Here is a 12,942-nt window from a genome sequence, read left to right as displayed (position 1 = left end):
AGGCTTTATGAAAAAGGAAGAGAAAGGCATTGTCAGGAGGGGTACTGTTATCTCTTTGATAGATAATTAAAGGAGTTGTAAAGGCAGAAGGTTTTTGTATCTTAATGCATTCTATACATTAAGATAAAAAGCCACCTGTGTGCAGCAGTTCCCCTCAGACCCCCAATACTTACAGCCCCCACTCTATCCAGCGATGTCCATGAGTGCCTCAGCCGTCCGGGACTCTCTATCCTGATTGGCTGAGACATCATTGGCTCCCACTGCTGTCAATCAAACTCAGTTAGCCAATCAGGAGAGGGGGTGGGGCCAAACAGCAGCTCCATGTCTGAATGGCTATACAGAGCTGAAGCTTGGCTTGGGTGCACTCAACAGGAGGGAGGGACGAGGAGCTCCAGCCAGGGACCTGAGAAGAGGAGAATCCAGGCTGCCCTGTCCAAAACCAACTGCACACAGGAGGTAAGTATGATATGTTTGTTATTTAAATAGGAAAAAAAACGAGACTTTACAATCACTTTAAATGTACAATATACCTAGCATGCGTTAATTTACAAAGAAAATGATATCTGATGAAATATATAGTATGTCTCATGTTCACTAAAACATGAGCTTCCCTGGTAATACTGTCCTCAGCTCATACGCACATTTTATAATATCAGGTTATTGTACAGTATGTCTGTAAAATGACCAAAGGTCCAACAATTTTTTAGGTAGCTTTGGAATTACAAAACTTTAAGGATAAAGTTAAAACAATAAAACAGTGTATGGTCAGTTCACAAGTCTTAATTTTTAATTTAAAAAAATTTGCATACAAAGAACCATACAGTATATCAAGTTGTTTGCCATCCACCAGATAGACAAGTTTCTCCCAAAATGTCAGGAACTTGTTTTCGACCCCCTGCTGCTAAAACATATGACAAAACACCAGGAATAACTTTAAAAAAAATGCCTGTCATTTAACATTTCCTTCATAGGATCCTGGTTTGCCCATCGATAGTTTCAAGAAACTATTAGATGGGCACCTTCAAAGAAAAGTATGGGTTTAAATGTTTATCCAGTATTATACTTAACAAGATAAATGCAGCATTGGTCTGATGCTGCATCTGTTCCCTGGATCCTCTACACTAAGAACTGAGCGATTGAACACCTCCGATCACTCGGTTCTCACAGCTCTGTGAGCAGAGAGCTGCTGACTGTCAGTCACAGCTCTCTGCTCTGCCCCCTCCTCGCTCATTGGAGCACTGGGCTGTGGAGGGATGGGGAGCGGCCGGCTCAGGCTCTCAGCGGCCCGCTGAGAGGCTGAGCCGGGTGTCGGTCCAGGCACCTGGGGATCCCAACTTCTATTTTTGTGATGACGCAGTGCCTGGACTGACTTCTGTGATGTCAGCAGAGAGCGAACTTCAGCCCGCTCTCTGCTGAAAACGGATCACAGGAGGGCAAAATGAACTGCACTCCTGTGATCCTTAGAAAAAGTACAGGCAAACGAGCTTTGGCTATACTTCTCCTTTACGAATCACAACATACAGAGGTATACAATGTACTATTGACAGCACACATTCATCATAGGTTGAACTGGATGGATTGGTGTCTTTTTTTAACCTCACTAACTATGTAACTTATGTAGGATTAAATATGTTTTAGCCTGGGTTCACACTGGGGCGGCTTCAAAGTCACCTGACTCTGAAGCCGCAACGTGCAGAGCGACTTCGGCGGGGCTTGCATGCGACTTCTCTAATAGAAGTCAATGGAAGTCGCCCCCAAACGTGAGTTGCTCCGATTAGAACGGTTCCATTGCACTGAATGGAGCGCGACTTGTCAGGCGGCTAAGTTGCCTGACAAGTTGCCCAATTGTGAACTGGGACTTAAAGCTGAACTCCAGGAAAACAACTAAATACACAGATGAAATGCATAAATAGGAGCTGTTTTTGTCCATCCATTCCTACAATTTACACAATCTTCTCACACCGTACAGTCAGACAGATGATTTATCACTTTCAGATAAGGTTAAAGTGGTCATAATTTATGACTCATAAAGTCAGAAGGTTTTTTATCTTAATGCATAGAATGCATAAAATGCATTCTATGCATTAAGATAAAAAAAAAACCTTCTGTGTACAGCAGCCCCCCCCTTAGCCCCCCCCCAACACTTACCTGAGGTCCCCCTTTGTCCAGCGATGTCCACGAGTGTCTCAGCCATCCAAGATTCTCCCTCCTGATTGGCTGAGACACAGCAGCGGTGCCATTGGCTGCCCAGGCTGTCAATCAAAGTCAGCTAGCCAATCAGGAGCGAGAGGGAGCGAGGCTGGGGCTGGGCTTCGTGTCTGAATGGACACATGGAGATGTTACTCGGCTCGGATGCCCCAATAGCAAGCTGCTTGCTGTGGGGGCACTGAACAGGAGGGAGGGGCCAGGAGAACAGAAGAGGGACTAGAGAAGAGGAGGATCCAAGCTGCTCTGTGCAAAACCAACTGTAGTATAACATGTTTGTTTTTTTTGTTTTTAGGAAAAAAAATGAGACTTTACGTTCACTTTAACATTGGTGTCCTTTCTCCCTCCCCAGCCTTCTGACTTGACATGAAAAGAGCAACATAGGACTAATAAGGCTCCAACTCTTTGCTTATCACCCTGTTCCATGTCAACACATTCAGCACACCCGAGTGACTCCCAGTCTTCTCTCTCCCAGTCTGGGAGTGATGCTGTACAGTACATGGGATTACAGACACTCTAACTATAGTTATGTATTAATAAAATACCAAGCTGCATTCTTTTATGTTATCAATAAAAGTTTCTGAAGGTTGTAGATTCAACTGCTTGACCCAAATAACAGGCAACTATACATATAGGCATCTATCTCATGTATATTTTAGTCAAACATACTGCCTGAGTGGCAGAAGTGATGTACACTACCAAGTACACTAAAAGGTGCAATACATATGACTGCTTTTTTCTTTATACTCATTTAATGTGTGATTGTAACCCTAAAAAACAAAAAACAAAAAAACGGATCCTGTTCCTTTAGAGCAGTGATGTTTTGGAACTACATTTCCCATGACGCTTAACGCTCATGTGACCGCCCGCCGGTCTCCCCTCTCACCTCTCCTCCTCCTGGCAGATGTCAGCAGGGGATTCTGAGCCACTCCCGCTGAAGCTGTCAGATCGGGAGAGGGAGCAGCAGATGATCATGTGAGCGCTGAGTGGCGCTTTGAAATGACGTACACAGCAGCATTTTAAAAAAAAAACACATACACTGGGGACATTATTTAACATAGCGGAGGGGATTGAAGGAATGTCAATGAGTGGCTTAACAACCACTTTAAGAAAGATACTCCCTCATACACAAAGTTGTATAAAGGAGAACATGCTTAAAAATAACCTAATAACAAGTAATAATCAAAATTAGCATTACCTGTGACATCAATTTATGTGTAGGTATCTTTCTGTTACAATATTAAAAGGGAAATGATCATAAAATAGTGCATGTATTTTATTTAAATAAAATATATTAAAAAAATGTATTTGTTGTTTGATGTAAATCCCCTATGTTAATTAACATGTTTCCTATTGTCTATTGAAGGTATATCCATGCCAGTGCCTGTGTTTGGACTGCAGGATGATAGCAAAGTGTTCAACCAAGAAAACTGTTCTTTGGCAGATGAGCACTTTATCCTCGTTGGATCCTTTGTTGCATTTTTTATTCCCCTTATCATAATGGTGGTCACATACTTTTTAACAATAAAATTGCTACAGAAGGAAGCAGACATTTATTTTAATAGCCTTGGGGCAAAAAGTAAGCTTGCATTTTTTAGTTTTCTCTCACAAACATCATCTATTTCTTCGGAAAAGCTATTCCAACGCTCCCTGCAAAAGGATCTTGCTCCATTTGGAAGGAAGACTATGCAGTCCATCAGCAACGAGCGGAAAGCCTCCAAGGTCCTAGGCATTGTATTTTTCCTCTTTGTGGTCATGTGGTGTCCATTTTTCATCACCAATGTGATGGCAGTTATTTGCAAAGACTCATGCAATGAGCACCTTATAGGAGAACTGTTGAAAGTCTTTGTTTGGATTGGATATCTATCTTCAGCAGTGAATCCACTGGTGTACACACTCTTTAACCAAACATACCGCTCTGCTTTTTCTCGTTACATCCAATGTCGGTACAGGGAGGAGAAAAAGCCTTTACAATTAATTTTAGTGAATACCATCCCTGCACTGGCATACAACTCAAGTCAACTGCAACTTGCACAAATGAAGAATAACAAGAAAGAAAAAAAAATGAAAACAAATGAATACACATTGGTTAGTATAGGATTACCCGCTTTGGACAAAACTAAATCTGAAGCAGGTTCACAAAATGAAAACGTTAGTTGTTTGTAAGTGTGACAATATGCTAAAATCAGTTTTGCATTATGAATGGACCCAGGGCGGGAGTTTTATGAAATAAACCCGCACAAGGAAGAGATCTTAGGTAAATGTTATTTTCTAATGGAGACCAATGTAGGACTTTCTAAGAGGACAAAGTTGGAATATCCTAGATACATATATTTATTTTACAACTGAGAGCAAACAAAAAAAGAAACTATATTATATGATAAAAAGATATTATATGAGGCATGCCTCAGTTACCTTAATGTACCTCAAACAACTCGCTGCATCTGACTGTGATTGAGCACTTTAAAGGGTCTGTATTCTTGCAAGGGACACTATATTTAAGATGTTTCCAATAGCTACGGTGCCTATTGAGATGTAAAATTTTAGATTTATTAGTAAGAGTGCAGCAATGACCTACAAATTCAATAATTACGCAATTAGGTAATTAAAGAAAGCGGTGGATTGTTCAGATTCAGAACATATGTTACAGTATTTAATTTCTCAGAAAGAATATACCTCTTTTATTTTCTGTTTTGTGAAATTTTTCTATGTTTGGAAAATAAGAAAATGTTTGCACAATTGTGATTAGTCTCTTTAGATGTGTGAGGTTTCTCCTATGGAGTGGTAATTCTGTTATGTAGCAACCCAACCTTGTTTTTCCTTGATTGTATGGATTTTTGGATATGTTCTTGCTGCAATTTTGTGAGCCAGATTTTAGGGTAAACCTACTAAGGCAGCTGCTCTAAGACTAAAGCTGGAAGGTGTGTGTGCCTTTCACAAAAGTCAGATTTTCACATCTTAAAATTGGTAGACATATGGCTCCCTCATTTCATATTCTGCTTTGGTTCCATTTTATGATAAGCATGATAATCATGCGTGAACCAATATTCAATACTGTTAAAAAGTGTACCCAACATTCCAGATTACATATGCAAGAACAATTACTCATTACATTTAATCTTAGGTCAAGGCATGGCAATACATGAGTTTATCATGCCCAATGGGGAAAAAACAGGTGCATACAGAGCGTTCTGGTTAGAGGACACCTGTTTGATATTTTATTATGAGGTCCGGTGCAGTGATTTTACGTAAAAAAGGGCCACGTCCACAATTTATTATCACCTAGTGGCTCAATGACATCTAGTAAATTAAATTTAAGGGATTTAGCTAAACTCCCACAGATTGGATTAATGAAAATAAAAATGGCTGCCTGTGTTATGTCTAGGCAATGGGTACATTTTATTATAACCTTAATCCCAAGCAAAATGCAAGTACTGGAACTCCATCTACCCACTTTCACTCGTATGCTATGAAGTGATGAGCCAATGATATGACATGAGGCAGTATGTGAATGAAATTGTGCTTTATAGAGGTGTCCTCATTTCATATAAACCAGACAAAGCAAAAAGATGCTTTGGAATATAGATCACACAATTTCTGCAGTGCTGTCAGGGAATTTTATCAAAAACAGGATTTCTTGCTAGCCCAGAATATTAATTTATTTTTAAATGGGTTCTAAAACTAACACAGAAAACATGTTAAAGCGGATTTAAACCCAAAATATATTTTTTCACTACGTCTGGCTTCATGCCTCACTGACTTTTCTAAGGCCTCTTTCACGCGGCCGCTCCATATGTCCGTATATCACCCCATCTGTTTGCGGGTTATATACGGACATAATGCATGCCAATGGGATTGCGGATTACAGCAGATGACCATCCGCTGACATCCAATTTGCGTCCTTTCAGTTCTGTTCCGTTTTTTGGAACAGAACAGAACCCTATTTTTCTTCCGTTTAAAGAACAGAACGGATGCAAAATCGGATGTCAATCCCAATAGACATATATTATGTCCGTATATCATCCGCAAACGGATAGGATGATATGCGGACATACGGAGCGGATGACACAAGTGTCATCCGTGTCTGTGAAAAAAATAAAAAAAAGTGCCGGAGCGGAGGAAAAAAGGCAGTGTGAAAGAGGCCTTAGGCAAATATTTTTTGTGAATCCGTTGCAATCTTTGCCCTTCTTACCTAGAGATTCTACCACTAAGAACACTTGCTTTTGGAGGCTGACAAAGCTAAGCTGCTATCTCACAATTAGCAGAAGTATTGTCAACCCAAAATGTGCGCTCCTTCAGTTGGCCATTAGGCAGCTTATCAAGTCTATAGGTAGCCCAATTGGCAACTTTTGGCTGACAGTGCTAAGCTACTGCCTTACAATTAGCAGCAGCATTGTCAATCTGCCATATTCGCTTCTATATCTGGCAGTTCAGCAGCCTACAACAGAAAGTGCTTTAGCAGGATCTCTTGGTAAGAAACTTACAGACAGATTCACAAAAAATATTTGCTTAATAAAACTGTATACAATGAGATATGATGCCAAACATACTGAAAAATAGATTTTGTGTGAGCACACACTTTGAGAACTCATTCACATGAGCATCCAAGGGTGGTAAAATCAGGTGATTGAGCTGTGGATAAACTGCCCCCTAACAGTCTGCCTGAACACTGGCATGCAGCCGCTAAGGGCTGAACAAATGATATGACTGCTAAACTGTGCTTCACAGCCACTGCAAAAATTCAACAGCACGTCACATTTAGCAGGCATTCCCACTATCAAATGCGACCCATGCAAGCCTATGGGGATGCACCACAACCACCCCCGCAAATGAGTGCACAAAAATTGCAGCATGGTGGTGCAGCATTTACCAAGTCAAATCAGGCATTGAGGAGGTGATATAAGGCTTCCTCACTACTTGTCAAAACTATCTGAACACGGATCACTCTTCAGAGGGCTTCGTACATGTGAACAAGCACTAAGAGTTTCCTACATTAAAACATAAGCTAAATCAATTCTTACAAATCTCTCCTAAATCATTGTTTGTAGAAATACTCCTACTTCCATTTTTTTTTTTAGTTTTTCACTAGCCTGCCTCTAAAAGTAATACAACAGTTATACATGTTTTGTAAGGTATCTAGCAATTACCAGGTACAAATCAGCTCAATAATAAATAGAATATTTAAAAAAGTTTTCCTGTTTCAAATGAGGGCAAAGTGCATCCCCTTCTCTTCTGGGTATAAAATTGACAATCGTATTTCATTAGTATGCTAAGCAAATGTACCGTATTTATTTTTCATTAAACAAACCCAGTAAAATAGCAAATAAATTTAAGCCAGCAAAAACCAAAACTGCCAATTCAGGTGTACCTTATATGTTTTACAGAGACCTAATTTTCAAATACACTATGAAAATATCAATAGTCTGCAGATTTAACTGCATTTTGTAGCTTCAGTTAATTATCATGAATTTGATAATTGAATGTACCTGTGGCACTACTAAAATATCCTGCATATGGCAATGAGTTTTATTTCATCTCTTGTTGTTTCTCATGCTGAAGAACATATTCATGTTTCATTTATGTAAAACAAAATGCATTGTATATTTTTAACAATATTATAAATTAAACCAATGCAGTTTTTTGTAACGATGTGTCATATGTTGAGATCAGTCTAAGTTATCTGAGACATAGGGGTTGATTTAGTAATGAGGTAAAGCTCTGTTGACTTCCTTCATCCAATCACGGGCCAGCGAGAATACTGTTGTTTTTTCTTATTTTACTTGCACGTTATTATATACATTCCAAAGTGAAACTTCACAGCATTTAATAAGCAAATTGCCTTCCAAAGTGCAATGTGAGCAGCCAATTTGCCTTTAGTAAATCGACCCCATAAAGTCAAAATGATTGTTGAGTGTTTCAACATGGCTTATGCCTAGAGATGGGAAGGCCTGGAAAAAAAAAAACAGAAAAATTGGAAAAAATAGGGGGAAAAAAGACGTGTGGAATATGTTCTTTTGCAATGATAAGTAATATACAGTGCTTTAAAAAGTATTTATACCCCGTGAAATGTTCCACATTTTGTCATGGTGCAACCAAAAATGTAAATGTATTTTATTGGGATTTATGTGATAGACCAACACAAAGAAGAACATAAAGTAGAAGAGAAATGATAAATAGTTTTCAAATTTTTTTTACAAATAAATATGTGAATATTTGGCATGCATTTGTATTCAGCCCCCCTGAGTCAGTACTTTGTAGAACCACCTTTCGCTGCAATTACAGCTACAAATCTTTTTTGGGTATATCTCTACCAGCTTTGCACATCTAGAGAGTGACATTTTTGCCCATTCTTCTTTGCAAAATAGCTCAAGCTCTGTTAGATTTGATGGAGAGCATCTGTGAACAGCAATTTTCAAGTCTTGCCACAGATTCTCAATTGGATTTAGGTCTGGACTTTGACTGGGCCATTCTAACACATGAATATGCTTTGATCTGCACCATGCTATTGTAGCTCTGGCTGTATGTTTAGGGTCGTTCTCCTGCTTAAATATGAGCCTCCACCGCAGTCTCACATCTTTTGCAGACTCTAACAGGTTTTCTTCTAAGATTGCCCTCTATTTGGCTCCATTCATCTTCCCATCAACTCTGACCAGCTTCCCTGTGCCTGTTGAAGAAAAGCATCCCCACAACATGATACTACTACCACCAAGTTTCACAGTGGGGATGGTGTGTTCAGGGGGATGTGTAGTGTTAGTTTTTTGTTATACAGCATTTTGCTTTTAGGCCAAAAAGTTTAATTTTGTCCTCATCTGACCAGAGCACCTTCTTCCACATGTTTGCTGTGTCCTCCACATGACTTCACAAACTGCAAATGGGACTTCTTATGGCTTTCTTTCAACAATGGCTTTCTTCTTGCCACTCTTCCATAAAGGCCAGATTTGAGGAGTGCACAACTAATAGTTGTCCTGTGGACAGATTCTCCTACCTGAGCTGTGAATCTCTGCAGCTCCTCCATAATTACCATGGGCCTCTTGGCTGCTTCTCTGATTAATGCTCTCCTTGGCCGGCCTGTCAGTTTAGGTTGATGGCCATGTCTTGGTAGGTTTGTAGTTGTGCCATACTCTTTCCATTTTCGGATGATGGATTGAACAGTGCTCCATGAGATGTTCAAAGCTTGGAATATTTTTTTATAACCTAACACTGCTTTAAAATTCTCTACAACTTTATCTCTGACCTGTCTGGTGTGCTTCTTACAGAACAGCTGTATTTATACTGAGAATAAATTACACACAGGTGGATTCTATTTACTAATTAGGTGACTTCTGAAGTCAATTGGTTCTACTAGATTTTACTTAGGGATATCAGAGTAAAGGGGGCTGAATACAAATGCACGCCACACTTTTCAGATATTTATTTGTAAAAAAAATTGAAAACCATTTATCATTTTCCTTTCACTTCCCAATTATGTGCCACTTTGTGTTGGTCTATCAATGTTCTTCATTCCTATTAATGTTCTCCACCATCACAGCATAATGTTTCCGTGTAGTCTGGTCAGTAAACTGGTTTTTCGTTTCCTCCTCTTAGTAAAATGGTGAGACCAACAGCTAGAGTTTGGAAACATTTTTACAGTGCAATTTCTGCTGAGAGCAATGCTGTAATTTGCGAATATTGAGAGGTGAAATATTATTTTCCAAATACTACAAAGATGACCAAAACACACCCTGGCGTGCCAGAGGTGCCCTACAGAGTTCTCCTTCCAGAAACACCTTTTATGTTGCTTCTTCACCAGCAGCACCTTCAAGCAAGGAAGTGTTACAAATCACTGCCTCCCAAAATGACACAACTGCCACATTTATAGATAAAATGACATCTGAAAATCAGGAGAAAATTGCATGAGCAATATATGCTTCTGGATCAGCATTGTCAATAACTGAAAATCATACCTCCCAACTTTTTGAGATGAGAATGAGAGACAGCTATTAGCAAAAGTATGAAGGAATAGGACACACTCCCTTAAACGAGAATTAAAAAAAAAAAAAAAGATTTGCTAAGCCCACAGGGGCTTTTTTACCACTACTATTCCTTTATATTGGCTTTTGAAATTTACAATGCAGAAATTTTGAAATTGGATGAAAGGTTTAGCTCTGGGAAACACTTTTTGAAAGATAAACAGTGCAATTTCTATACAACTATGCATATCAGACCAGAATGAGGGACAAATGAGGAGGAAAAAGGGACAAATGGACTTTGTTCCAAATCAGGGACAGTTCCTCCAAAGCAGGGACAGTAAGGAGCTATGTAAAATGCGTATTAGCCGGAAGCTTTTACATTAATATGACAGAAAGGGGGTGGTTATCTGTTCTCATGTATAGTTGAAATGTTCTTAACATATGCAGTCCTTGCTATTACATTTGTAATAAAAAATACAACTTTAGAAAGCAAGTTTAGTTTACCAAATAAGCTGTACTTTTATTTTGTGCATAACACTTTTATATACACTGCATTTCACCTTTCTAGTGTAACAAAACGACTTTCAATTTGTAAAACTACCGTATTTTCTGGCGTATAAGACGACTTTTTAACCCAGGAAAATCTTCTCAAAAGTCGGGGGTCGTCTTATACGCCAGGTGTCGTCTTATAGGGCGGATGCTGGAGCCGAACTGGAGAATATGCGGAGGGGGGTTTAAAAAACGGTCGCGGGATGCTCGGGGTTGTAAGCAGGGCCGGCGCTACCTATAGGCAGGGTAGGCTGTGCTGGCGTCCTGCTGGCTGCATGTGGTGTGAGGATTGAGAGCACTTCAGCTATGCTGCCACACGGACTGCCTAAGCTGACAGAGAACTCCCATCCAGGCTCCCTCGCCCCTACCTCCACCCCGAGCAGGGGAGAAGATGCTGCTGCTTTCAATATCACTCACTGCGCCCTGCTCTGGTATGTCAGGCTCTGCAGTGTAGACTGAGCTTCCTGCACTGCTAGTTCCAGTGCTGGCTGCAGGGGGTGAGTTGGGTGGAGTTTGTGCAGGTGACAGGTGCTGTGGCATCAGTAAATGTGTCTTCTCCTCTCCTGTGTGACTCCTCCTTCCCCCGCCGCCGATTTCATACTTACATAGCAGGTAGCAGATAGAGCACGCAGCATTTCTGAGCAGAAGGCAGGAGCTGTCTAAGTTAAAAAGCCTGTGATTTGTTGTTGCTAGGGGCGGTCCTAGCAACCAATCTTCCTGTTAAATGGAAGGTTGGATAGCTCCTGCCTTATGCTCGGACATGCTGCATCCTCTATTTGCTGTGTAAGGTAAGGGAGGGGGCTGTAAAGGGGACTGTGAAAGGGAGTAATGTGCAAGTAAGGGGGAACAACTATAGAAGAGACTGGGATACAAGGAGGAGGACTGTGGAGCATGGCAGCTCCCATGGGTTTATTGTTTTATCCTTCCTTTCAGCTTTAGAGTGAATTTGGAAAAGTTTAATCCACTTGCACTGTTTCACGTTTACATATTGAAATCAAATCTGATGTTTTTTTAATTTTTATTTGGTGTGCATTGGAAGAGGGTTCTTATACGGCAAGTATATCCCAAACTCTATATTTTAACTGGAAAAGTTGGAGGTCGTCTTATACGCCCAGTTGTCTTATACGCCCGAAAATACGGTATTCCACACTAAGTTTTTTTTTTTAATGTTCCAAAAAAAAACATTTTTTTCCCATGGCTTTAAAATTTCCAGAAATGTTACATCTCTACCTATGCCATAACAATTCTTCTTAACTACACATTATGAAATGTCTTTTTCTGAATTACTACAACTTGGATGAAGAAGTTCATTACTACAGAAATGAGACCCATAATTGAAGCAGAAGGAATTCAGCATAGTATTATAATCCTAATACTAACTATGCAGTAGGGCATCTGTTACATACTACATTAAAGAGGAGTTCCAGTTCCCCAAGTCATTTTTTTTAAATACTCTGCTGCAATTTTGGTCACTTTATTTGTAACATTACTATAGTATATATAGTGTAGTCCTTCCAATTTATTTTTAAATAAATAATAAATACCTTGATCTCGGAAGCTGGCAGGGTCCATGTCCACTGTGGGCATCTGAAGCCCTCATGTATCTCTTTCCAGGATTAGGTGCAGCTGGCTACCCAGCATACACCTCCTGATCTCCTGCCTGGGCGGCTCTCCTTCCTCCTGACATGTTGCCATAGCAACTCCTCTGGTCGGGAAATAGCTCAAGATTTCGGTATTTGACGACTCCCATGGACTGCTGGGATACATGACATCAATATCCCAGGTGTCCATGGGAAGCGCCTAATAACGTAATCACCTAGGCGACTGGAGCCGGAAGTTCTTCAGAAGATACTTAAATAAAGGTAAATAAAATTATTTAGAGGGAAAAAAAATAAAAAAAAAGTTATAATTTTACAATAAAATGGGGATGGGCATTTGATTTATTGTATCTTAAATAAATGAGTGGAACTCCGCTTTAAATGCATTGGGGTTTATTTACTAAAGCTAAAGAGGACAAAATGAGTCACAATTCTCTAGCTGTAGTAAATAAACTCCAGTATGGCATCCTTGCCATCCATTTGGATATTCAGATTTTTAAAAGGTTGGTTTAAAATAGGCAGGCAGTATTCAACAATGAAGATAAAAATAACCGATGCAAATGTTGCTTGAAAAATTTCCAGTTCCTGCAGTTCAACCTTGTAAAAGACTATATTCATGTGCATACTTTAAGGGATTCTGG

At 39.8% G+C, this 12,942-nt stretch overlaps 1 protein-coding gene across 1 annotated transcript in view; it reads left to right on the top strand.

The window, feature by feature from the left end:
• The window catches only part of LOC309548180 (uncharacterized protein), a 161,282-nt gene that overhangs the window by 73,308 nt on the left and 75,032 nt on the right, over positions 1-12,942 (top strand). The window contains exons 4-5 of the mRNA XM_082248136.1: positions 3,572-4,367; positions 6,402-6,676. Of these exons, the coding sequence (XP_082104262.1) occupies positions 3,572-4,367; positions 6,402-6,676 (1,071 nt within the window). The remainder of the gene's footprint in view (positions 1-3,571; positions 4,368-6,401; positions 6,677-12,942) is intronic.

The sequence above is a fragment of the Pelophylax lessonae genome (assembly GCF_965119305.1).
Source record: "Pelophylax lessonae genome assembly, chromosome: 2".
Lineage (NCBI taxonomy): Eukaryota > Metazoa > Chordata > Amphibia > Anura > Ranidae > Pelophylax > Pelophylax lessonae.
Note: the sequence above shows the minus strand (reverse complement) of the source record. Positions and strands in the feature narration are given on the sequence as shown.